General features: G+C 41.3%; 1 protein-coding gene across 1 annotated transcript in view; it reads left to right on the top strand.

The window, feature by feature from the left end:
- Nucleotides 1-25,617, top strand: part of LOC136859346 (peripheral plasma membrane protein CASK) — an 842,635-nt gene that overhangs the window by 447,299 nt on the left and 369,719 nt on the right. The window contains exon 4 of the mRNA XM_067138692.2: nucleotides 10,772-10,849. Within this exon, the coding sequence (XP_066994793.2) occupies nucleotides 10,772-10,849 (78 nt within the window). The remainder of the gene's footprint in view (nucleotides 1-10,771; nucleotides 10,850-25,617) is intronic.

The following is a 25,617-nucleotide window of genomic DNA, read 5'->3' as shown; positions in this document are numbered from 1 at the left end:
TGAAATTTAAGAAACGAGGTTTCCGGAGGTGCATATAGCCCTGAGGTTCACTCAGCCTACACCAGAAATGAGTACCAGGTTAATTCCTGGGAGCAAAGACGGCCGGGCGTAGAGCTAACCACTCAACCCCATCAAGTGCCGAGGTTACGGATAGTGGAAGCCTTTACCTCTCACCCCTCCAAGAGCCTTCATGGCCTGTACGGAGAGATGATGTGTTATTGAGCAGTTTTATCCATTCTTTTATTGAAAAGTAATTCATGGTAAGTGCCTCTGGCCATTTCATCATCTTATTCATATCCATGTTGTGTGCTAGTTTATTATGGTTATATTAATTTTTTACCATTAGCGTCCGAATAATTCGGTGTGTGTTTGTCCTCTTAAAATAATAATAATAATAATAATAATAATAATAATAATAATAATAATAATAATAATAATAATAATAATAATGTGTTGGTGACGCTTTTTGATTAGAATTACTCGTCACACTTATGTTTCATTTAGAAAAAATTCTAATTGTTAAAATGGATTATTTAAATTCACACTCAAGGAGACAATTAAATGTCGAGAGTATAAACATCAGTAGACAGATTTATACCCCATTTCACCTCCTGTCGCTCCTTGGGAATAGTCGTGTACTGTTCACACACAGCACTTGATAAATCCTCCCGCATCCAATAAACAAAGGAGTCGTGCCCTCAGGTTAAACCAATCACAGATCCGTGTGATTTAAGGCGACATAAAACCATTGGAGTTGAGTGACTTCTTGGGGAATGAAGTTCTCAGGGAAGGTCTTTTATCTTCTTGACTTGTCTCTAGAAGAAAGCAATTGCTTTATCCTCCCCATTTCCGTCCAGTGTAATGATTGGTGAACTCTGAACTCCTCTCACGATCACTTAACTTGTCTGGTATTTCAAAGCAAATACGTAGAATAGCACTGGGATATCCAGATAGACAGAAAGTTTGGTGAAATGTGCTATGTATTTTACATTGGTGATTCAGTAAGAAATATATCCAGATCCGTTAATGAGTGTGAAAATCTGTTCTCATATTCTTATATGGTATTAGCTTTTATCCGGCTTCACCCGCGTCAATTAGGTGTTGCAGATTTTAGCGATCATGTCATGTGAGTTTCGTAAATATTCGCCAAGTGGAATCAAGGCGTACCATATTAGGTGTTGGAGTGAAATGGTTTTGAATAAACCTTGACTGTCAAATGTTAGATGAAAAATTCTGGGAGGTAATACACCTAATACCGACTAATATACCGAGTGAGTTGGGCGTACTGTTAGGGTCGGGGAGCTGTGAGCATGCATTCGGGAGATATGAGTTCGAATCCCACCGTCGACAGCCCTGAAGATGGTTTCCCATTTTTACACCGGGAAAATCCTGGGACTGTACCTTAATTAAGGCCACTGCCACTACCTTCTCAGTCGTAGCCCTTTCCCATCCCTCCGTCACCTAATACCTTCATTGTGTTAGTGTGACGTCAAACAAGTGGCAAAAAAATCTAATATTAAAGTTACACTGCTGTTTCCCTTTGTTCGGGTTTGTTTATTTGTTAATTACGAATTAGTCGGTCCCGCTGTACACGGTGGTATGCCCGCTTCTTATCCAGAGGGCCTGAGTTTGATTCCTGGCCAGGTCAGAGAATTTTTCTTTCGAAGTCCTCTCAGCCTACGTATTTACAATCGAGGAGCTATCTGACGCTGAGATAGCGGTCCTGGTCTAGAAAGCTAAAAATAAAGGCCAAGAGGATTTGACGTGCCGACCACACGACACCTTGTAATCTGCAGTGCTTCCTGCTGAGTGCGGTCGCTTGGCAGGCCATGGCCTTTCGGGGCTGTTCGCGCCACGTGGTTTGGTTAATGAGGAATCATTATATTTGTTAAAATATAGAAGCTGGAATCGTATTATCTGCAGTTTATCGATATTAGCTTTTGTTCACGTCTCTACGTGAATGTAAATAATAATTCTGCCCCCAACATTTCTCTAAAATAAAGATTTGCTAACTAATTTGGCTTAAATGATCGAATACATGGACTGTTTATTGAGGGATTTATTATATACTTGTGGCCTAATGTACCTAATTTTCTGTAGATCATTTTATACTGTAGGCCTACTCTATAATTCCTCCATGGGTGGTTTGAGGATATCTTTAACGGTTTAGGCAGCGTTAAGCCGAGTCTGAGAATTATTTTTCCCGGATTTCTACAGGTAACAAGTATGAAAACTGTTGTTGTAGGCTACCTTATAAGGATCAATATGTAATCCCACGTAATTTTTCAATACTTAAGCGTGTATTTTGTGAATGACTTTAACGATTTAGGCAGTTACCCTAAGTCGAGAAAGTGTTCGATCTTTATCGGTTTAGGAAGCGTTAAAACGATCCTCCGGAATGTTTTTCCCGAATCTAATGCAGGGTTTCTGCTGTTTAAAAATATAAAATATCTTATTATGGACGACTGTTTAAAGTTTAAGGAACTCATAAACAATATGCTCCTTCTTTTCTCCGTGAGGTTATTAATAATAGAAATATCGATTCTAAATTTGTTCTTAAAATGAAACTGTAGTGGTTACCTCTGCCAGAACAACATCTTTAAATCAAGAGAATTCGATCGTGTACTTATTTTAATCACACAGGTATTTCTTTGGGGCACATCAGTATTCCAAACTGTACTCTTTACTCGCCAAATAAAGCTTTCACGGCCGAATACCCAACAAGGGACTGGGTTATTAATCCACGTGTGTGTAGTGTTTCGCTCCAGTCTTGCCATTTGGGCTCGTGAATTGGATTACAGATCGTCTACTACAACAACTACTAAATAGTTTTCATTCCTCATCTGAAGTAAGGGGGAGGTGGGCCTCTTAGAGGGTAACCCTGTCTCTCAGGCCGGGAGATTTTTTACGGTGAAGGAGAGGGTGAGGGAGATGGCGGCTGTGGCCTGTACTACGAATTGTCTCGGCATTCGTCTTAGTGCGGGAAAATGGAAAACCATGGAAAACCATTATCAGGGTAGCCGATGGTGTGGACCAGCCCATCTGCATCTCCCGAATACAGAGGCGTGAAGCCACGGTAGAGCTGTGGCCACCACTCTTCTGCTCGGTTGGTCGGTCGGAGTGCACAGCTTTGGCCATTTTTAGGTCGAAGCCTACTCTGCAATCACGGACCAGGTCGTCTGGTTGGTTAAAAGTTTTCATTCCGTGCAAGTTGGCCGTGCGGTTAGAGGCGCGCGGCTGTGAGCTTGCATTCGGGAGATAGTGGGTTCGAATCCCACTGTCGGCAGCCCTGAAGATGGTTTTCCGTGGTTTCCCATTTTCACACCAGGAAAATGCTGGGGATGTACCTTAATGAAGGCCACGGCCGCTTCCTTCCAACTCCTAGGCCTTTGCTATCCCATCGTCGCCATTCACCCTAGTTCAGGACAACGATAAACCACGGAAAAATATTCTCGGCACAGCCGACTGTTGGAACAAGCCCCTCCGCCTCCCGAGTGTAGTGCTGCAGGTCTAGCTAAACTAGCCACTATACAGCCAAAGCCTTCTCTACCCGGTGGCAGATTGTGTCAACAATCTCGCCGAGTTAGCAAATAAGGATTGCTAAACTGCTATGTGGGAATTGATTTTCCATTAACAAAAATGTGCCCTCCCCACGCAGGTAAAATGCCAACTAAGGCTTTCACGGCCACAGATCAAAAGTAACTGCGAGGTAATGGGTTATTAGGCCGTGTGTGTGTAACATTTTACCCCGTCAATTACAGTTTTTGGATCTGCGGCCACGAAAGCCCTATTTGGCGAGTGAAGTTAGTGTTCTAAAATAAAGTGCATGTGATATAACGTTTATAACATAAATGACATGTGAATACCGATGTAACATAAATATTTAAATATATAGTAAGAAAAATGCAACCCTCAATTTATGATTTTAGAAACGTCGATTTCTGTGTAAAAAAGCAACAACAAAGAAACAAGTAAATTAACGTTCTCTGTTACATTCAATGAGAGAAAAGTGATGGAGTAGAGAAGCAATCTCACATTGGAAAGGGAATAAAATGCATCGCCGGAAATACACGGCTACCTGAATTACCTGATCCGTACCCGATGTAACAGGTACCCGGGTATTACCGCTCCGGGTAACTGCCGTAAGGGGTACCTGGATACCTGGGTACTCAGTTTCTCGGGTCCCGTCACCAACATTCATGACAAACAAAGCATTATTCCACTGCGTCCTGTAACCAAAGTGGTAAGTCTTCAACACCAGCTAGATCAGAAGCGACTTATCAGAGCCGGAGATTACATCGTATTATGTGGCCAACTCCTTTCTACTCCTACCGAGCTCGATAGCTGCAGTCGCTTAAGTGCGGCCAGTATCCAGTATTCGGGAGATAGTAGGTTCGAACCCCACTGTCGACAGCCCTGAAGATGGTATTCCGTGGTTTCTCATTTTCACACCAGGCAAATGCTGGGGCTGTACCTTAATTAAGGCCACGGACGCTTCCTTCCCACTCCTAGCCCTTTCCTGTCCCATCGTCGCCATAAGACCTATCTGTGTCGGTGCGACGTAAAACAACTAGCAAAAGAAACCTTTCTACTCCTCTACTCAATAACATCTAGGCTACTCATCCAAGTGGTGTCCACGTCCATTGTTGCTTAACTTAGATTATTATTATTATTATTATTATTATTATTATTATTATTATCATTATTATTATTATTATAAGGTACGTGTAAAGTATCTGCCTAGTCAAGGGAGAAATAGTGAACTCGCTTCATCGTTTAATCCAAAAGGCAAGCAAAGATAAGAAAGCTAGCTTTTAGTTTTTTAATATATTTTTTGCTATTTGCTTTGGACACAGATAGGTCTTATGGCGATGATGGGATAGGAAAGGCCTAGGAGTGGGAAGGAGGTCGCCGTGGTCTTAATTAAGGTACAGCGCCGGCATTTGCCTGGTGTAAAAATGAGAAACCACGGAAAACCATCTTCAGGGCTACCGGCTGTGGAATTCGAACCCCTATCTCCCGGATGCAAGCTCACAGCTGCGCGATTCGAACCGCACGGCCAACTCGCCCGGTAGCTTGTAGTTTTAAGTGACTGTTGATTCCGTCTTCATAGCCACAAGACCTTCAGTTTGACGTGGTCCGAACCACAGAGACGTGACTTCTCATTTCAAACACGCATCGACTATAATTCGAACCATGGCCTTTTCGTAAGAAGCCGGTAGCGATGCCACTCAGATACATGCCCTCATTACCTGAAATATCATGGTTTCGATCCCCTTCAGCTTATCAAAAAAATTGAGAAATTAAACTTTCACTAACAAGCCTAAGACTTCGGTTTGATCTACCTCTTTGATTCTCGAACCTGAACCCATCAGAACAATAAAAGAACAAAGTAAAGGTTAAAAATGCTTCCAGCAAGAATTAACTTACACTTTGTCAGTGTTTGGAAACATTGGAAAATCTCTCAATCAAAGTACATATTTTGATGATAAATGGTTGACACTGTCATGTAAATGATTAGGTGATTGCGGATCGTGCTGTAGAGATGAATTGCTGGTATAGCGGTTGAAACTTACTCGTTATAGTGCTTAAATGCGAGATATTCGTGTCAATACTTTCACTAGCACGTTAAAGACATCCTTGTTCTGTGACATCTGCTAAATTCATTGGGATTAAAAGAACGTGAAACACATTAGAACGGTATTATTATTATTATTATTATTATTATTATTATTATTATTATTATTATTATTATTATGGTGGCTTATTGCATTTTCTTGAGGAAGCTTCCAGAGCCATTGTTCCTTGGATTTGGTGATAATTTCCTTCTTTGATAGGTATGGAAATATAGAGATCATGTTCATACAAATGCATGTAAAAAGTAAGGTAACGTCCCTGGAGGAGAGGAAGGTAAAGACTTAGGCCTACAGTATTCGTAACCACAGAAGCAGCAATAAGTGGGATAGGGTAGCACATAGGCTGACTGAAGACCATGGTATTTGTCCCTCCATATATAGAAGTTCCTTTTTCTCACTTGCTGGGTTTCCGTTTCCTTACGAGAAATTGGCACTACGACCTTCAGTGTGAATGGAGCGCATCTTTCCCACATCGCTAGCGAGCCCTTAACAAATTAATATGGCGATATTGATTTATAAAGATCTACATATTGAGGATGTTTGAAGATTTTCTGTACAGTACTGTCCCGTCAAATATGTGCTAAGAAAAAGAGACTGTTGTTGTTGTTGTATGTAAAGGTATTGAGGTGAAGAGTACCGAATGTGTTTGCTGAGTGTGCTTGTTAATTCCGTCATCATAGCCACAAGACCTTCAGTTTTATGTGGACCGAACCACAGCGACGTGACTTCTCATTTCAAACACGCATTGGCTATAATTCGAACCATGGCCTTTTTGTAAGAAGCCGGTAGCGGTATCACTCAGACATCATGCCCTCATCACCGGGAATCTCTGGTAAGGTGTGTCAATGTAGTGTTTGTATTGGTGTGTGTAACTGTAATTAATTTCTCCTGTTACATTTTCTCAAACCAATCTCATATTCATCACAGGACGAAAATCAAACTGCATTCAACTATAATAGATGAGAAGAGACACTCTGTATTTACGTACTACTGTGGATGAAAGTGAGAGAATGATACCAGGATGCTCAATGATAACCTGGACTTTATTCACAATTTTCATTTTGGGTTCTGACTTCACTCGTTGTCGATATTAGTCACCGGCTTATGGTAAATATTGTTGAGTTGGTGGCTTTTATTCATTTCATTGTTTCGTTCTCATTCAGAAATATTTTATGTTTGCTTCTCAAACTATGATTGACTTGGCAAATATGGGATTAACAGAGATGTGATGAAACTCAATATTCTGGGTCAGGAACTGCGGAAGTGCCGCAGTTGAATTTGAGTGTGTACACACGGTCGATGCATTTCCTTACGCCGCGCCGGTTCTGCTTGAGAATACATGATTATGTCATGAATCATACATTAGTTCCCTACTGTGAATTCAAAACTGTGACCGCGTGACAACCACTGCGAGGAAATAAAGAACTTCGCTTCTTGTTATTCCTTTCCTATATGTAACATGGTGTCTAACTTTATGGCTGAATGATCAGCGTATTTGTCTTCTAATCATGGCGCTCCGGGTTCGACTCCTGGCCAATTCACGGGATTTCAACGGCGTATGGTTTGTTCCATCCATGAGGTCCCTGAAAGTAACATTCTACACTAACACCCAGTTCACTTCCCCACAGCAGAGTCTATTCATTCTCGTCGGATGAGCTGTAGTAAAAGGACCACACCAGGTTATAATAGCTAGGCCTACACGAAATTATTATATAAACTAATGGAACGTTCAGACGTATTTTATGTATCTTCGAATTCATTTGACACTCTGGTAATCAGGAACATATACTTCTAAATTTACTGCAGACATCATACGTTCTGTTTATACCTTTCTCGTAATATAGACAGATGCAAGTCACATCTACACCTACCAAATCCACTCTAGATACACTTAACCCTATACTGCATATTATTTTTCGTTTTCATTTGGTGAAGAAAATTTCAAGCTTCAATGTTCAACTTACGTTCAGTATAGAGCTTGCACGACCATAGGTCGGTAATGTCTTTGAGGTTGAGCCAGAGGTACTCCTGAAGCCTGTGGTGATGTGATGGGGAGGGCCCACGTAAAATAAACGGTGGTTGGTACGCGTGGATGCTGACGGGGTGGAAGGAGTACCTTCTTTGGTTGTAGGCCTGTTTTGTCTTATGTTATGTGTAAAGAACAAAAACAAAACAAAGAAATAAGGCGTCACTGGTATATATCTTTAAATGACTGTACAGTTGAAGATGTGCCGTAAAACTACCTCTGTCCACAATCTGTATCCATTTATACAGGTGAAAAGTTGTATGTTGCCTGAGGGTACAGTATGCAGTAAAGGGTTAACGTATGTAAGTATAATATCGAGCTGATGCTTTTAAATTCGACTGATAACAGCCCCGTGTACAGTACATATAGAATGTTTGAAGTCTCGGTGTATTTAAGTTCGGACTTAGTAGGACTTCGCCACTGTAATATCGGCTTCCAGAATCGTTTAGCATTGGAATTCGGTTTCCATTGTCTTAAATGATATTGAGAGGACACAGACACAGCTTCAGTTCACTACTGACCTTTTAATGCTGGGAGCCGTTCCGTTGAAACGTTGGAACCCAAATGGGCACCGCTTACAAGCCCGGAAGATGCATTCTATAGGCTGAAAAACAAATACAGGGCAAAATTTCGAGAGTAGGTTGTTTATACGTGGGGAATATAAGAGAATATATCAACTTTGATCCGGGAATTCCCGCTTTCTTAGCTGACTTTCAAGTATGGTCTTAAGGTATTCAAACAGGGTTATTTTATGGAAGTATGACACACCTTGTTGCCTTTCTTTAAATCCAATATAAAAATGTCTATCCTTTGTCTACAGCTCTCGGTTCGTCATCGCATTGGCCCCCGAACAAACTCCGACATTTCCCACGGAGTTGTTATCTGATAGGCTTCACAGTTCACTCCCAGATGACTGATGTAGCGTTATTCAGTTCAACCAAAATACGAGGGTTGATGCAAAGTCATGATAACGGTTTTCTTATTTCCCGAACATGTACCACGCCAAACACGTAATACATTCATTTCAAAGCGCGTTACATGAACTTCATAATGTTATCGGCAGACGAGATATGGGTGCATCATTCCGACCGTAATCACTCTCCCTATGTCAGTCAAAATATGACACTTGGTTGGCCTCGTGTCATGTCATGTCAGTTGTCCGATGACAGGGGTGCGTAATGGAAGTAACAAAAAACTTCGACCTTATTCCCGAAGTGAAGTAGCTATTACGGCCGGGCTGAGTGGTTCAGACAGTTGAGGCGCTGCCTTTCTGACCCCAACTTGGCAGGTTCGATCCTGGCTCAGTCCGGTGGTATTTGAAGGTGCTCAAATACGTCAGCCTCGTGTTGTTAGATTTACTGGCACGTAAAAGAACTCCTGCGGGACTAAATTTCGGTACCTCGACGTCTCCGAAAACCGGAGAAGTGGTTAGTGGGACGTAATGCATATAACATTATTATTGGCTATTACGTGGAAAATGCAGTGTCTACAAAGAAGCATCGCACGAGCATTGCGGTGTGAGGTAGATAGAGCACATTGCCGAATCTCGTGCAGCCGATGGTATTTCCTGTGTTCCCCATCGTTGGCAACGAACCATGGACACACCGAGCTCGATAGCTGCAGTCGCTTAAGTGCGGCCAGTATCCAGTAATCGCGAGATAGTGGGTTCGAACCCCACTGTCGGCAGTCCTGAAGATGGTTTTCCGTGGTTTCCCATTTTCACACCAGGCAAATGCCGGGGCTGTACCTTAATTAAGGCCTCGGCCACTTCCTTACAATTCCTAGGCCTTTCCTCACCTATCGCCATAAGACCCATCTGTGTCGGTGTGACGTAAAGCAAATTGTAAAAGCATTTCAAAGCCAAAGATGAATCAGACAGATCAATGAAAGTAAAAAGGCAATGCCAGAGGACGGTAGGAACGGTAAACTCTGCATATCAGCAGAGTTGAATCTAGTCTTGACTACTCTCATAAAGACGGGCTTAACTACAGTTAGTAAGCCTGGTCAGTGGATAATAAAGATATAGACGGCTTTTTGAAACAGTCCACCTTGGTATAATCCAAATCCTGTTTGATCGGTTCGGTACGTGTAATTCCAACATTAAGGAAGTGATGCTTTTTTGTTTTCTTTCTTATCTAAAGGAGAAGGCAGGCAGTTATAAACAGTTTTCAAATTCAGCCCCGTAAAGCACTAGCAAGTAGGCTATATTAATCAACAGATAAGATAGATCTGATAAGATAGATCTGCTACTATAATGTTCTCTTGCTTCCAGTGTTTCTAAATGTTAATGGCAGGTAAAGTTGGGACGGCGAACGTATCGCCAGGCGGCAGCTTCCGATCGCAAAACTTGATCCGCCCTAGTGATAATGAGGGTTGTCAGCCGGTTTCTTTCCTCTTAACACAAGGGGCGCGTATAGCTTAAAAGGCAAGTGAGCACTGTCAAGGGCATGCTTGTCATATTTTACGGCCTCCACATCATTGCATGAAGATAAGTGAGAAGTTATACACTTCTCCAATATTGATTAATGACCCAAATATTACAAGAATTTCAAACAGCGAACAAAGCACGTGCGAAATGTCTGAGCTGAAAAACGAGACTGACGTCTATTGTAACAAGAGGTGCATTGGAAACAGAGCCGTGAGAATTCCCGCTGGGGAATGAGTACTTCCGTTTTAAAACCTATCACCTCATAAATCAACCCCTTCTGGGCAAGCGAGGGGTCAGGGTATCCAATGTATGCCGTTTTCTTTGCTGACGGCTGAGGATCGGTTGCCCGTCCCAACTATATTCAGTTTAAACCTAATGATATTTCTTTTTCGTCCCACTAAATGCTTTTACTGTTTTCGGGGACGCTGCAGTGCCAAACGTTTTGTCCCGTTGTCAAAAATGTCCGTACATCTATCGACACCAGGTTGATTTATTCGATCACCTTCACATACGATCGGACTGAGCTGGGATCGAACCCGCATCTGGTTTCAGGAAGCCAGCGCTTTACCGTCTGAGCCATTTATTATCATTATTATTATTATTATTATTATTATTATTATTATTATTATTAAATAATGAGTTGATTGCTTGTTTCATTTAAGATCACTTCTTTCTTTTCAGTATGGACGGCTCCGACCTGTGTTTCGAGGTTGTGCGACGCGCCACGGCAGGCTTCGTGTACAGCGAGGCGGTCGCCAGGTGAGTTATGAACCCTCACCCTTCTTGAGTTTTTACTATGTTATGTAGATATGTCACGTAGTAATCTTTCGTTTCAGGACGCATTTTACAGCTCTGTACGCAATAACAGACATTTTTATACCAAATATAATTGACAGTGTGATCATGATTCTGATGATCACTGTTTAGTGGAGCCTAACATCTAGGTCATCCACCCTGATGTATTTACAGTTGTGTCGTGATGATGATAACGATAATGATGATGGCGATTATGATGTTGATGATAGCAGTGGTGATGATGATGGTTCTAAGGGTCCTAAATACAAAGCCATTGGCCAACTATGGCATCCGTCTTGAAATTGTGAAGATTTGTAATCTTGAGGGCTTCCAAAACTCAGTTAGGTTTAGAATTTAGAATATTGTGTCATCTCAGTGTTTCATGTTCCCACTGTCTATTTCTTTCTCCAAGGTACGAATAAAAATCACATTATAACTTTTATGCTTTAGGGTAACCTAGAGGTGTGAGGTGTGTAAAAATACGTAGGCCTGTAGACTCACAGAAATTCATTTATAACAGATGGGGCTCGCTCAATATTTCGAAGTCTAGACTTCTTCAGAGCTTCCTGATCTAGCACTCTAGTCAATGAGTATTTAGAAGAACCAAACTCGAGTCCGCTGAACTGTCTATGCTGTCTGAGCAGACTGGGCAGCTCGGAAACTCAGAAGATCAAGTACCTCTCATTCATGGACATACTGTTGCCATATGCACTAGTTCTTGGCGTATCTTTATTGTACAGCCTTCTTTATTTATGCTGTAGGGACCGATGACCTAAATGTTAGGCCCCTTTAAACAACCATCATCATCATTTGTGCTGCCACAGCAAACCGAGTGACGGCTAATGTGTAAAGGATCTTGTCTCTTACAACTACCTGTTGTTCGTTTATATATTGGTTGCCGTCGCAAGTGACTGTACAAATCATGATCATTCCTTAAAGGATATAACTTAATAATATGATCACTCTAAGTTCAATATTGACATATACTGATAAACTTGAAAAGATAAAGGTATCTTATTATTTTCGGACTGTTTTGAAAAACAAAATATCAAAAACCTTTAGACTGAATTTATCTAATATGACCTTCAGCACTTATATCGTCTTTGCATTTATGCCGCTTGAAGTGTATTGAACGAGACCCTTCTTAAAATGGAAGCACTACTTCGCACAAATCACGTTGTATACATGTAATATGGACTTGAGCGTCTTTGTTACAGTTGAAAATTTCTCCCACACATTACATATGCCTGTCTCTTTTACTACATTGTGTATCCCGTCCCGGATTCCATTTTCCAATAAGCCATTTGCATTTCTTTACGCCATCACTGCATACAACACTCGTAATGAAGCAGAAACAAGGCAACAGCTCGCAGTTCGATCACTTACTGAGTGACTGAACAGCTGAGTGGTCTGGTCGTGCCTGTTACTGAGTTTCGCGTTTCAGGGCAGAAGTACGTGAGTGCCCACTGAAATAATGCTGAAACTTACCATAACATTTCTCACAATATCTATTATAACATGAAAGATAGAAATGCACCAATTTTACCATGCCAAGTCAAAATCCTTCTAATTCTAATGGATTGCAATTTATAGTATTTAGACTTCTAGTTTCTTGTAAAGATTGTTTTGAATATGAGAAAGTTTTCAAGGTCTTATTGAAACATGTCGTCATGTTGGTACAAATTACTACTGAAGTATTGGTACCACTGCTTCCAAATTATCACCACACATTCATAGATGTATGAAAGTCTCGAAACTCTAGAATTTTGGCATTTGAAATATATTTATGTCTTCTGTTATAAATTAAAATTTAATTTTAAAATATTGTAACTTTGAGCAACAAAAAAAGGTTTATAAAAACACAATTTAGAAGCAACATTAAAAATTCTAGAGTTTTAGTATCGCAGTACAGTCATACATGAGTGTGCAAAATTTCATATCTGTAGGTAGAATAGTTTAGAAGCAATGTGTACCAACATGACATGTTTCAATAAGACCTTGAAAAATTTATCATGTTAAAAAAATTCCTTACAAGAAACTAGAAGTCTAAATACTATAAACTGCAATCCATTAGAATCAGAAGGGCTTTGACTTGACATGGTAAAATTGGTGCATTTCTATCTTTCATGTTATAATAGATATTGTGAGAAATGTTAGGTTAAGTTTCAGCAATATTTCAGTGGGCGCTCGCGTACTTCTGCCCTTCACAGCACGTTGTTCAAAATTGATTGAGCAGCAATGAGTCTGGTTTGAGTCTGTCTAGACTCGTTTGTTTATATCTCTCTGTTCGTTCTAGCAACAGGCTCATTCACTGACCAAACTAGCCCTCTGTTCGTTCTAGAAACAGGCTCATTCACTGACCAAACTAGTACAGCATTGGAAGGGGAGAGGTATAATCTGACAGAATGAGCTCAGACTCGCTCAGATCACGGCCCTAGGCAAAACTGACGTATAGCAGCGGTCGCTTCGGAGACAGTCAATGTGGGTAGACCCTGTATTGTTGGCTGGAAGAGGAGGGGAAAATAACGAGCTACGGTTCTGCTGAAAAACATCAGCCCAATGTGTCGAAGAGTTTTCCTTGGGGGCTAAAACTTCATCGCTAACATTTATGAGTGTTTTGTATACTGACAATAAGTAACAGACAAATCGAACAACCATTAAGTAGGCTATATTAGACTGATTACCGTCATGTCCCTATGATGTAATTACAAGTCATTTCTCTCTAAGTCACCATCTTCTAAGTTATAGACCTAGTAAAGATCGCACTGTAGTCAATTCCCTTCATCTAAGAACATTCTTGCGTGTGTCTTGACTGTATGAGCTTGGAATCAATCCTGAAAATCCATCTAAACCCAGGCTTTTCTTACAAGTAAACGAAGTATGAGACATTTAACAGTTGCACTGTAATAATAATAATAATAATAATAATAATAATAAGAAGAAGAAGAAGAAGAAGAAGAAGAAGAAGAAGAGAATCTGCATGATCGATCTTTAATTAATTTCTTTTTTAGAATTTGTTTTACATCGCACCGACACAGAGAGGTCTTACGGCGACGATGGGATAGGAAAGAGCTAGGAGTAGGAGGGAAGCGGCCGTGAGGTTCGAACCCACTGTCTCCCGGATGCAAGCTCACAGCTGCGCGCCCCTAACCGCATAATTAATTCTAATTAGACTTTGTTCAGTCTCCTATTTCCAAAGTCAGTCTTAGAGATTTCTAAAATATATATTTTAAATATGTACCTGATCGATCATGGGGTATATTCAGCTTGCATTTCCTTCATATTTGTTCTGTGTAAACAATATCCAGCGAGACTGCGATGTATCACGACGTGTTAGAAACACCTCTGGGCTAGATTTTTCATTTCACTGTGTCCACGAGATTGCATTTCTGCTGAACCACTTTTGTTTGTTCTCTCTCGGTGTTTGTGTGACCTGGGTTTAATTCAATTTCGTGTTCCACAAGTCTACCCGGCATATTGAGTTCAGCTGGCCGGACTAGGCGCACTCATCGCTAGGGCTTCTCGGATTACGACCCGGATTTCAGTTTTCACTTCTTCACCGACATCTGTATCAATTGCGTACAGTGCGTTGTTTATGTGCGAAGAATCGTAAGTTAAATTTTGTAGAGAGAAGATAGTATTGGCTAGTCGTAGGTTTAAGTCCGTGGACCTGATAACTAGGTCCTAAGATCACAGGTACAAACCTGGCAGAGGTTGTTGGATTTCTAAGGGCGAAGGAAAGTCCTTTTGGCATTCCACGCTGTACAATGTTGACATGTAAAAATTCTCTAACACGGCGTTTACTCAACAAAAAACCGTTCGAGTTGGCCGTGCGGTTAGAAGCGCACAGCTGTGAGCTCGCATCCGGGAGATAGTGGGTTCGAACCCCACTGTCGGCAGCCCTGAGGATGGTTTTCCGTGGTTTCCCATTTTCACACCAGGCAAATGCTGGGGCTGTATCTTAATTAAGGCCACGGCCTCTTCCTTCCGATTCCTAGGCCTTTCCTGTTCCATCGTCGCCATAAGACCTATCTGTGTTGGCGCGACGTAAAGCACCTAGCAAAAAAAAACTACCCAACAAAATAAATTAAAGTTTAGCAATAGTGGCTCAATAGAGATTCTAGTTCATCTGTCAACTGGTAAAGTAAAATGGAACGTCGAAATTGACACGCAGGCAGCCTAATTGGCGTCAATTCATACGCCTGATCACGGTACCTCAAGCCGTGACCTGGGTTTAATTCAATTTCGTGTTCCACAAGTCTACCCGGCATATTGAGTTCAGCTGGCCGGACTAGGCGCACTCATCGCTAGGGCTATGATGGCCCTTGGAGGGGTGGAAGGTAAGGGCTTTCACTATCCATAACCTCGGCTCTTGATGGGGTAGAGTGGTTGACTCTACGCCTGACCGCCTTTGCCCCCAGGAATTATTATTATTATTATTATTATTATTATTATTATTATTATTATTATTATTATTATTATTATTATTATTATTATTATTATTATTATTATTATTATTATTATTATTATTTAAGGTGCTTCAGTTAAGTTGCCACATGTTTCAGCATAGTAGATGAGGAAACCTGTCTGACACTCAATAGATTCTCTTTCGTTTTTTAAATATTTTTTTAAATTTACAATTTGCTTTACGTCGCACCGACACGGATAGGTCTTATGGTGACAATGGAAGAGGGAAGGGCTAGGAGTGGGACGGAAGTGGCCGTGGCCTTAATTAAGGTAAAGCCCCAGCATTTGCCTGGTGTGAAATTGGGAAACCAAGGAAAACCATCTTTAGGGCTGCCGACAGTGGGATTTGAAAACATCTTCTCCCGAATGCAAGCTCATAGTTGCGCGACCCTAACCGCACGGTCAACTTGAATTGTCCAGAACCAGTCCACCCTGTATGTTTATCTTCACGTGTCAATTACTCCGAACATGCGAACATGTTCTGCCTGAAAACGAACCACCCAAACAATGGACAGCTTGGTGTGCTCTCGCTGGTTGAATACATGCCTCTTATACTCTTATCAGTTGTTCGTACTAATATTTTATTGGAGGCGTGACTTTCGCCAGGCAAGTATCATGCTTGTTACATGACAAGTACTTTTCTGGGGACTCTTCATACATGCCTCATGAAAAGCGACTGCAGCCCCATCGAAAGCGCGCTCAAAAAGGAAAGAACGCATGGTATTGTTGAAGTTCTTCGTATGTCGAACATTTTAAAACAAATTCAAGTCATCTCCGTACAAGCTATGAAGGCCCTTGGAGGGGTGGAAGGTAAGGGCTTTCACTATCCGTAACCTCGGCTCTTGATGGGGTAGAGTGGTTGACTCTACGCCTGACAGCCTTTGCCCCCAGGAATTAACCTAGTACTCATTTTTTGTGTAGGCTGAGTGAACCTCCAGGCCGTGTGCACCTCCGGAAGTGGAAATCTTGTTTCTTAAATGTTACGACTTCCTGAAGGGAATTCGAACCCACGTCCTTCCGGGTGAGAACATTTTAAAGATGTGCGCACATTTTTATGTCAACTAGCCAGTTCTTGCAAGGATCCCTAAATCTCTAAAATCAGTTATGTCAAACATTTCCAGTACAGTAAAGGAATTTTGGAAGGGAGGATGGTTGAAAGTAAGTTGGAAGAAAACAGTATGTTCGTAGGGATATGTCAAAGAGGCTTGTATTAGCGGTAAATGTTTGACTGTTCTTTTATAATTTTGGAGGAATTCGGAATAGATTCAAAGTCAATCAGTATAATCAGAGATGTTCTCATAGACATAAAATCGAAAGTGTAATTCATGGGAAAGATCTCAGGGAAATTTACAATTAACACTGCTGCCAGACAGGGGGATGCATTGTCCCCGAGTATTTTGACTGTGTCTTGAAAACGGTAATGAGAGTATCGAATAATACCTCAAAGAAAGAAGAATCGAGGGACTAAATTGAAAGGGGTTGGTATAAATTGTTTGGCCTTCGCTGACGATATTGCAATCCTTTTTGAGAATATACAAACAGCAGTTATCCAGGTAAATCTTTTGAAAGAAATTGCAGAGAAATTTGGACTTCAGGTACTTTATGAGAAGACCAAATTTATGACCCACGCTGGAAATTCACCTGCAGTGTTATGGAAAAATCAACAAGGAGAAAGTTTAAGTACTGTAGGCCTATTTGGGGGAAGTAATTCAAGTTAATGTTCTAGACAAAGAAGTAATTAAATCAAGTGCAAGGAGATTGGAACAAGCTTATTTACTGACCAAGGATACCTATAATAAGAAGAGTCTTTCCACCGCAACTAAAATCAGCCGCTGCAACACGCTAATTAAACCAAAAACATGTGGGGACCATTAAAGACTGAAAATGAGGAATTCAGACACAGGAAGAATGAATACAGCTATAAAAATAAAGGAACTGAAAGAATGTTGGAAACTGTCAAGGGAAGAAGAGTTAAGTTATTTGGTCACATAATGAGAATGGATTATGCCAGACTCACAAAACAATTTTTAATCATGTTTACGAGAGTAAGAATGGCAATCGGTGAATGCAAAGTTTAAAGAGAAATATGACCGAGTTGGGAATAACAGCACATACATAATACTGGACAGAACTACTTTTAGAAGATCGATGCAAAATTTCAAGGGTTCCCAGGAGAATGAAAAAAAGGAACAGGAACAGAATAACATCTAGATAAAAAAGATGATGAAAAAGCACAGTTAAATAATGAATAACAGTTAGAAAGCAAGAAAGGAACCAGGAAACAAACGGAAATGATTGCAGTGGGTTATCTTGCATGACCCTATGATAGCAAAAATCGAGATGATAATAATAATAATAATAATAATAATAATAATAATAATAATGCATTATTAACATCTCCATTAGTGTAGCTTGTACATTAAAAATGTATCAGATATAAATTATTGTAAACTTTTACAAGGTACATTTTTTAAAGAACTGATATTTTCGGAGATATTCGGAAGTTTGTGAAGAATATATTATCGCGAATATCTCCATTATTATTCCTCGTATGGTAAAAACGCATCGAACATAAAAGATCACAAATTACATATACAACTTTTCCAGAAGCCTCTGTGGCTCAGGAGGCAACGCGCCAGCCTCTCACCACTGGATACCGTGATTCAAATCCCGGTCACTCCATGTGAGATATGTGCTGGACAAAGCGGAGGCAGGACAGGTTTTTCTCCGGGTACTCCGGTTTTCCCTGTCATCTTTCATTCCAGCAACACTCTCCACTATCATTTCATCTGTCAGTCATTTATCATTGCCCTAGAGGAGTGCGACAGGCTTCGGCAGCCGGCACATTTCCTATCCTCGCCGCTAGATGGGGACTTCATTCATTAACTTTCCTGACCCGGTTGAATGACTGGAAACAGGCTGTGGATTTTCATTTTCACAACTTCTATTGTGTTTCGTTTTTCGATGCAGCTAATAACGTAGACATTTGACCATTTGACATTTGCTGTTTTTGTCACTTAAGATTGCTATTCCACTGTATGCTAATTAAATAATAGGCCTATATGTAATGTAGTGCACGCCTCCATCCTTCCCTAAACTTAGTTTCGAGAAAGCCTGTTTAACTGTCTCCCGTTATATTGTTACAAAAGAACGAACGAACAAACAAACAAAAAACGAACAAACAGAGAGAGAGAGAGACAAAAGTTAAACTGGGCTTGTTTTCGACTTTTTAATACCTAATACGGGATAAATAGGAAATAAGAGGCACAAATTTGAAGGATCTAGACAAGATTATAATTTCATAACGTAATGTCATCACGCTAAGTGCAATGATGTGGCCACTTGTGTACTTTGTGTTAATGTCTGTTTGTTTGGTTGGTTTTTGTCACTGAAGGACTCACTCGAATTTCTCTTAAATTTCAGCATGGAGTGTAATATCCTAATAGTTTGTAGCAGAAACAAAAAATGAATCTGCTATTATACTCTGTTTCAGCGTATGTTTTACTCGACACATGCAAGTTCATAATCCTCTTCAATGCCATTCCTCACGTAACGTTGTATGAACACATTAGGCAAATATTTGTTCAGTCTCTCCGGCTACTTCTCACTGCCCACCCATGTTTGATGGACCGTATTCGTGTGTTTCTTGCAAAGGTAAATATGTAAGCTGACGCTCCATTTGTTATAGTCTCTAAATATGTACTCACACAATTCTGTGTTGATCTTCGCGACAAGCGCTAAGCTGAAGGAATTGCTCAACGGACGTGTGGCTAAATATTTTAGCTTTGCTAGCCTTAACATTGATTTGAAATAACCTAACTAGTCCAGTGTTTGGTTATATTGAAGGCACAGATTTGTGTTCATTGAAGGTGTAGATTCTATCCTCATAGAGCCAGAAATATTCAAGAAATAATGAACTCCAATATATGTAGATTGAAGCTTCCATGGCCCGTATTAATAGGCATGATAATGCAGCTTTTGGGCTGTTGCAGTGTCAAGAAAAGAAACACAAAATCTACTTTGTTATGTCTAACTCCAATATAGTCTGCCTCAGTAGAATTACCTGCCATCCTCGGAGGTTTAAGTTCGATTTACTGTAACATTTACTAGAGGTAACATTGGCTGAATGGCTGATACGTGGTCAGGGGCGTACAATGCAGGCGGGCCCGTTACTTTAAGGGCCCGGCAGACTCCTAGCAAAAAATAAGGTATATCTAGCCCAGGCGCGGCAGAGCTGCAAAACCACCAGAATGAAAGATATAATATACAGCAGTGAGTGATCCCACCATTCATATCGTGTGTTGTTATCGAGCCAAAGATCGATATCCATTCAGATACTGGTGATCTGGTAACCTTATTTAGATCTGTGAACAACAGAACATTAGGAGAGCCACGGGAGAGCACACTCATCTACAGCTTTTTTTTTTTCTCGACAGGTGGCCTAGAGCCGCCCATGAGGTTTGTATGAACTGCACATCTTGTAGCACGACTGGCCTATTCGCGTGTATTGGAGGAGCTGTGTTGCTGAGACCATACAGTTAGTAAATAATGCACTAGAATTAGCACCGGCGCCACCATCTGCGAGAGAATCAATGCAGCAAGCAGAGCAAGTTTGGCATAAAGCTCCCTCCGCTATACTTATCACCTTATCAGTGTAAACAGAGAACTTTTAAAACTGTGTGGATATTGATATGGTTTAAAATTCTTACATATCAACATTCTCATGTACTACAGAAGAGTTGTGATGGGAGTAAGTATATTTCTCTATTTATTGTGTGAATGGCCAGGACTTAAGGATAATTATATCCAACGACCGAAAACACTCTCGTACGAAGCGAATGAGTGAGTTCTAAGGCATCCAAGTAATCATGAATATGTTTCTCCTTAATGGTAGTGAATTCTTCTGATAGTCATGAAAATGGAAACGGGAACCTTAGTAATCTCAGATCATGTTCCCCCTGCATTAAGAAATGAAAAAAGAAACCTTTCAACCTGTTTTCCAGGCAATGATTAATGACTGACAGATGAAGTGAAGCGATAGTAGAGAGTGTTACTGGAATGAAAGATGACAGGGAGAATTGGAGTACACGGATAAAAACTTGTCCCGCCTCCGTTTTGTCCAGCACAAATCTCAGATGGAGTGACCGGGGTTTGAACCACGGTATCCAGCGGTGCGAGGCCGGCGCGCTGCCGCCTGAGCCACGGAGGCTCCAATAAAAGATCCTACTCCCAAAGATGTATGCAGGTCTCGGAAACTCTGCAAATGAATGTGTCGATACTAGATCAACATTTTTATGATACGTGGAAGAAATACTTTTTTGAAGCTTCCTAATTGTTGCTTTTGTACAAGTCAGTTATTTATATCGCCGATGTCCGTCGAAATCGGAGTCTTACAAATTGAGATGTATGTTTACCTGTATTTTTTTCTCTAGATTTTTGGGAACTTGAAACTGGAGGGTCATGGAGTAAAGGGTTTCTGCAGGATTGGAGAACGGATGCACACGAGCTCAGGTGGCACTTCCCGTATGTAATACGAATTAAGATTTGTCTATTGCACTTACTACAATGGACTGGGCGTCACAGAGCAGAACTACCAACATAATTTAGCACGAGCCGCCACTGATCTATTCTAATGTCACTCTGCACGAGAATTACCGGAATGGTTTCGAAGAATCAGTCGAAGTATCATTAGTTTTTTACAATATGTACGTAGAGGATTTGCCACTTGGTTGTGTCTAGCTGTAGTTTATTGTGTCGAGTTTATCACAGCACAGCACATCTCTCGCAACACCGCGACACACTTCCCACAAAAAGCCTGCACCAAATTATTTTAAAATACTTACTGCAACAAAAATTGATACCAAAATATCATGTTTCAGTTGCAAAATGATACTTTCTTCATGTGTATTGCCACTGAGATCATATTGTGCACACATTTTGCTGAACATTTAACTTTTGTCACACACTTATTCGACAACAGTATATAATTCCAACCCCGTTTTGGACGAACTCTATTTGCGTAAAGTTAATAATAGGCTTATCGGTTGTGCGGTTTGATATTTTTCAAACTTTATTTGAACAGTTCTTTATTTAGTTCTGTTCATACACTTTTCTGTGTTGTAATCGAATTAATTATAACGGAGACTTCGCTATCGGTTACAGAGTATAGTTCTGTAGTTATTTTTCTTTTCACAGTTGGCTTTACGTCGGACGGACACATATAGGTCTTATAGCGACGATGGGATAGGAAAGGGCTAGGAGTGGGAAGGAAGAGGCCGTGGTCTTAATTAAGGTACAGCACCAGCTTTTGCTTGGTGTGGAAATGGGAAACAACGGAAAACCATCTTCAGGGCTGCTGACAGCGGGGTTCGACATTATCTCCCAAATGCCAGCTCATAGCTGCGTGCCCCTAAGCGCATGGACAACTCACTCGGTCTTTTGTTACTTAAAAAATGAAACCAAGTTAAGTCTAATCCGGGGGATAATGGGTTCGAACCCCACTGTCGGCAACCCTGAAGATGGTTTTCCGTGGTTTCCCATTTTCATACCAGGCAAATGCTGGGGCTGTACATTAATTAAGGCCACGGCCGCTTCCTTCCAACTCCTAGGCCTTTCCTATCCCATCGTCGCCATAAGACCTATCTGTGCCGGTGCGACGTAAAGCAAATAGCAAAAAAAAAAAAAAAAAATTGCTTAATCGTTTGCAGTTCAGTAGTTTAGCCGTAGTTTATCTTACAATAATGAATAATCCCTTTATTCATTTAACTTCTACCTTCTGTAATTAAGTGTATATTAATTATTCATACGGTTTACATTTATTTGAGAGGCCCCGAATTTTTATTTTGGCAGGCGGGCCCTTATAAAATTCGTTACGTCCCTGTACGTGGTTAAAACGATGCACATGAACAATAAAAAAATGTCACATCTCTGAAGACGTGAAATATAAGAGAAAGTCCACTTTGGCTATGCTCGACTTTGTACAGTCAGCTGGAGGCGTTTTGCAACGCGGCCCTCAGTTCTGACGCATTGTGTCAGTCGCTCTTACTCTACCCTCCCCCCCTCCTGGTAACATGCACTTGCATACACAATAATTATGAAATTGTAAATATATGACACCCTCCCGTGTAGCACAGTGGGTCGGCTGTAGGCTAAAAAATTTGTGCCTAGCTAGGTTCGAATCCCAGTCTGCACGATTTTTTTTTATCCCGGATGAATGCGCCGTGATGACGACAAGGAACGAACACAGCAGGGTCTGACATGGCAACATTATTCACACGTGTCAAGAGAACAAGTGCCGAGTCTCGTCCAACGCTCTATAGTACCTGAGATCTCTAGTGCTGAATCGGAACTTGGTATCAGGAACAGGTTCGCGTACTATACTTATACTTACCGCATTCGCGAGGCAGCGTTTTGGTATGGCGTTTCGCACTGGGGCACTGGTTTGAAGTGGATTTGTACTAGGGAAGAAGGCAACAGGTTAGTTCAAACTTCATGGAGAATCCGTTCTTGAACTCGTGGACCTCATGCAAGAGGCCAGTTTTCCGGCATGTCCATACACAGTGCGTAAGCGATGACGAGAAGCCGGACTCCATTGCAGAAAACCTGCCGCCAAAGAGTCTCTCTCCGATGAACAGATGATCGATCGGTGCACCTTTGCCGAGATTGCGTTACATTGTAATTGAGATCATGTGATCTTCTCTGACGAGACTCCTTTCAATTTAGCCGAGGTCGGGCCGATTCATGTTTACAGGCCACGGGGAATCAAATACGACAAAGTATACTGTACATAGCTCAGTGTTCACGCAATGGCCGCGTATGTGTTTCATTGGGGGTGGATAATATTTGATGGGGCTGCAGTGCTTCATCGCATACAGAAGACCACGAACCTGTGATCACGAAGAGGTGATACTCCCACGTGGCGCGTCCCAGGTGGCGGATAGGGGGGTCCTAACCGGCTTGCCGGCGGACTTGAGGGAAATAAAATACCTCTCGCGGACCAAACACACAACCCCCTGTGGGTGGGGGACGCCGACGAAGAATACACCCACGGTATCCCCTGCCTATCGTAAGAGGCGACTAAAAGAGGCGACCAAGGGATGATAGTCTTGGAATCATGAAACTACTTGTGATTAGTACCACCACGCGGAGAACATCATGGGTCGCTTTTACTTGCGCGTAGTACCACTAGATTAGGTACCAAATAGGTTTGTGATTAGTAGCACACAGGAGCACCGTGCGGTCGGCTTTTGCAGTACCTGTGATTAGTACCACCATATGAGCAGGACCATGGGATGATAGCTACCATGGTTCTGCCTTGCCTATGATTAGTACCCACTATATGAGGAACACCACGGGATAGTGGAAGGTCCCTGTGGTTAGTACTCTTATGTGATGAACACCATAGGTTTGCGTTGCCTGTAAATGGCGCCGCAAAGTGAGAAAAACATAGGTCTGTATTATATGTCGAATTTCATAACCTTTGAGTAGTACATTAATGTGTGGAATACCGCAAGTCTCTGCTACTTTTGATTACTACCGCAACCTGACAAATACCATGGTTCTACATTCCTAGGGATCAGTACCGTTATGAGGGGCCGATAACTTGGAATTTGGACCCCCTTTAGACTGCAAGCATCATCGTTTCAATGTTATGCTATAGCAGCAGTCCCTTGGTCAGTAATCCTATTCTTTTACGTCAGTTTGTGCGAATGTAAAGCATTGCGGGCCGCATCCACTGATTGTTTTAAATTCATGTCCATCCATTCTTTCTTCGTTCTCACGTTTTGAATTCTGGTCAGTGGAGAATTTTAGACTTTTAATTTGTCATTCCATTTCGTCTCATTTCGTACCATTAGGGGCCGATAACCTCGATGTTAGGCCCCTTTAAAGAACAATCATCATCATCATCGCATACAGAAGATGACCGTCTCACATCGTACCAGTATTTGGACATTCTGCAGAATATTATGGTTCCGAGTGTGAGAGAGAGCAGTCCAGATGAGGTAATGCAACCCGTACAAGACATTTCCCCGATCCACACGAGCGGTCATGTTCAGGGATGGTTTTTTGATCAGGACCCCATCGAATTGCTCAACTGGGTCTCTCGAACTCCAGGTTTGAACCCCATTCAACATGTGTGGGCAAAGTGGACTCACCATATAAAGAAACACTGGTCTCATCCTTCCCTTAGCGTTATGTTGGACTCATGGGAGGGGATCGCTCACCGTGATAAATACTTGAAAAAGCTTATTTAGTCAATGCCACATCGGCTCCGGCAAGTTGTTCAAGCCGATGGATACTGGACGAGGTATTAAAGTCACGTCTAAAACAGTCTTTTTCAGTACTACCATAATTAAAAGCACAGTGCCAGATTTCACAATAAAGAGAAATTCACGCGTATTTGATTAACGCAACACTAAAAGTAAAAAAAAAAAGAAGAAAGTATTGCCCAGAATATGACCCGATTCCTGGCTCACACCATGACAGGTGGGTATGCTTCCGCGGAGCTAGCTGAATTATTAATATTGTAAGGTTATTCCCCGCTGTGCAAGGCACGTAGCATATTTACACCTCGATAAGAGTCCCGTCTACTTCTGTGGTGTAGTGGTTAGTATGATTAGCTGCCACCCCCGGGGACCGGGTTCGATTCCCGGCTCTGCCACGAAATTTGAAAAGTGGTATGAGGGCTGGAACGGGGTCTACTCAGCCTCGGGAGTTCAGATGAGTAAAGAAAGAAAGAAAATGAATGAATGAATGAATAAATACATAAATAAATAAATAAATAAATAAATAAATAACTAAATAAATAAATAAATAAAAGAAACAGTCCTTCGAATGACCAGTGATATTAAACTACGCGCTCATTGCAAGCGTTCGGAGTGGAAATGATCTGTTAGTATGGTGCAGTTACACAATAGAGTAACAGTCGTGTAAAAAATGAAAATGACCATACCATATTAGAATACTGGATCCTCTGGTTTGATAACCTAGACGTTTTTTCCTACACTAACACTGACACGCCGTGCTTCACATCGAGCGTCACTTGTCCCACACTTCACGTATTTATTTAACTATTATGTCAGTTTCTCGTCCATATCATTGGATTATTTTATGTTATATACGGACAATTGCATTGTGTACTGATAGCCGCATTTCGTCAGGAACGTGTCGTTTAACAATAAGCGAGTTTCATCACGTTTTTTTTTTTTTTGTCGCCTCACCCGAGGACAACGATACCCGATATGGGACTTAAAATTTTTTTCGTG

The sequence above is a fragment of the Anabrus simplex genome, chromosome 1 (assembly GCF_040414725.1).
Source record: "Anabrus simplex isolate iqAnaSimp1 chromosome 1, ASM4041472v1, whole genome shotgun sequence".
NCBI classification, from domain to species: domain Eukaryota; kingdom Metazoa; phylum Arthropoda; class Insecta; order Orthoptera; family Tettigoniidae; genus Anabrus; species Anabrus simplex.
The sequence above is the reverse complement of the archived record's forward strand: the minus strand, read 5'-3'. Positions and strand labels throughout refer to the sequence as shown.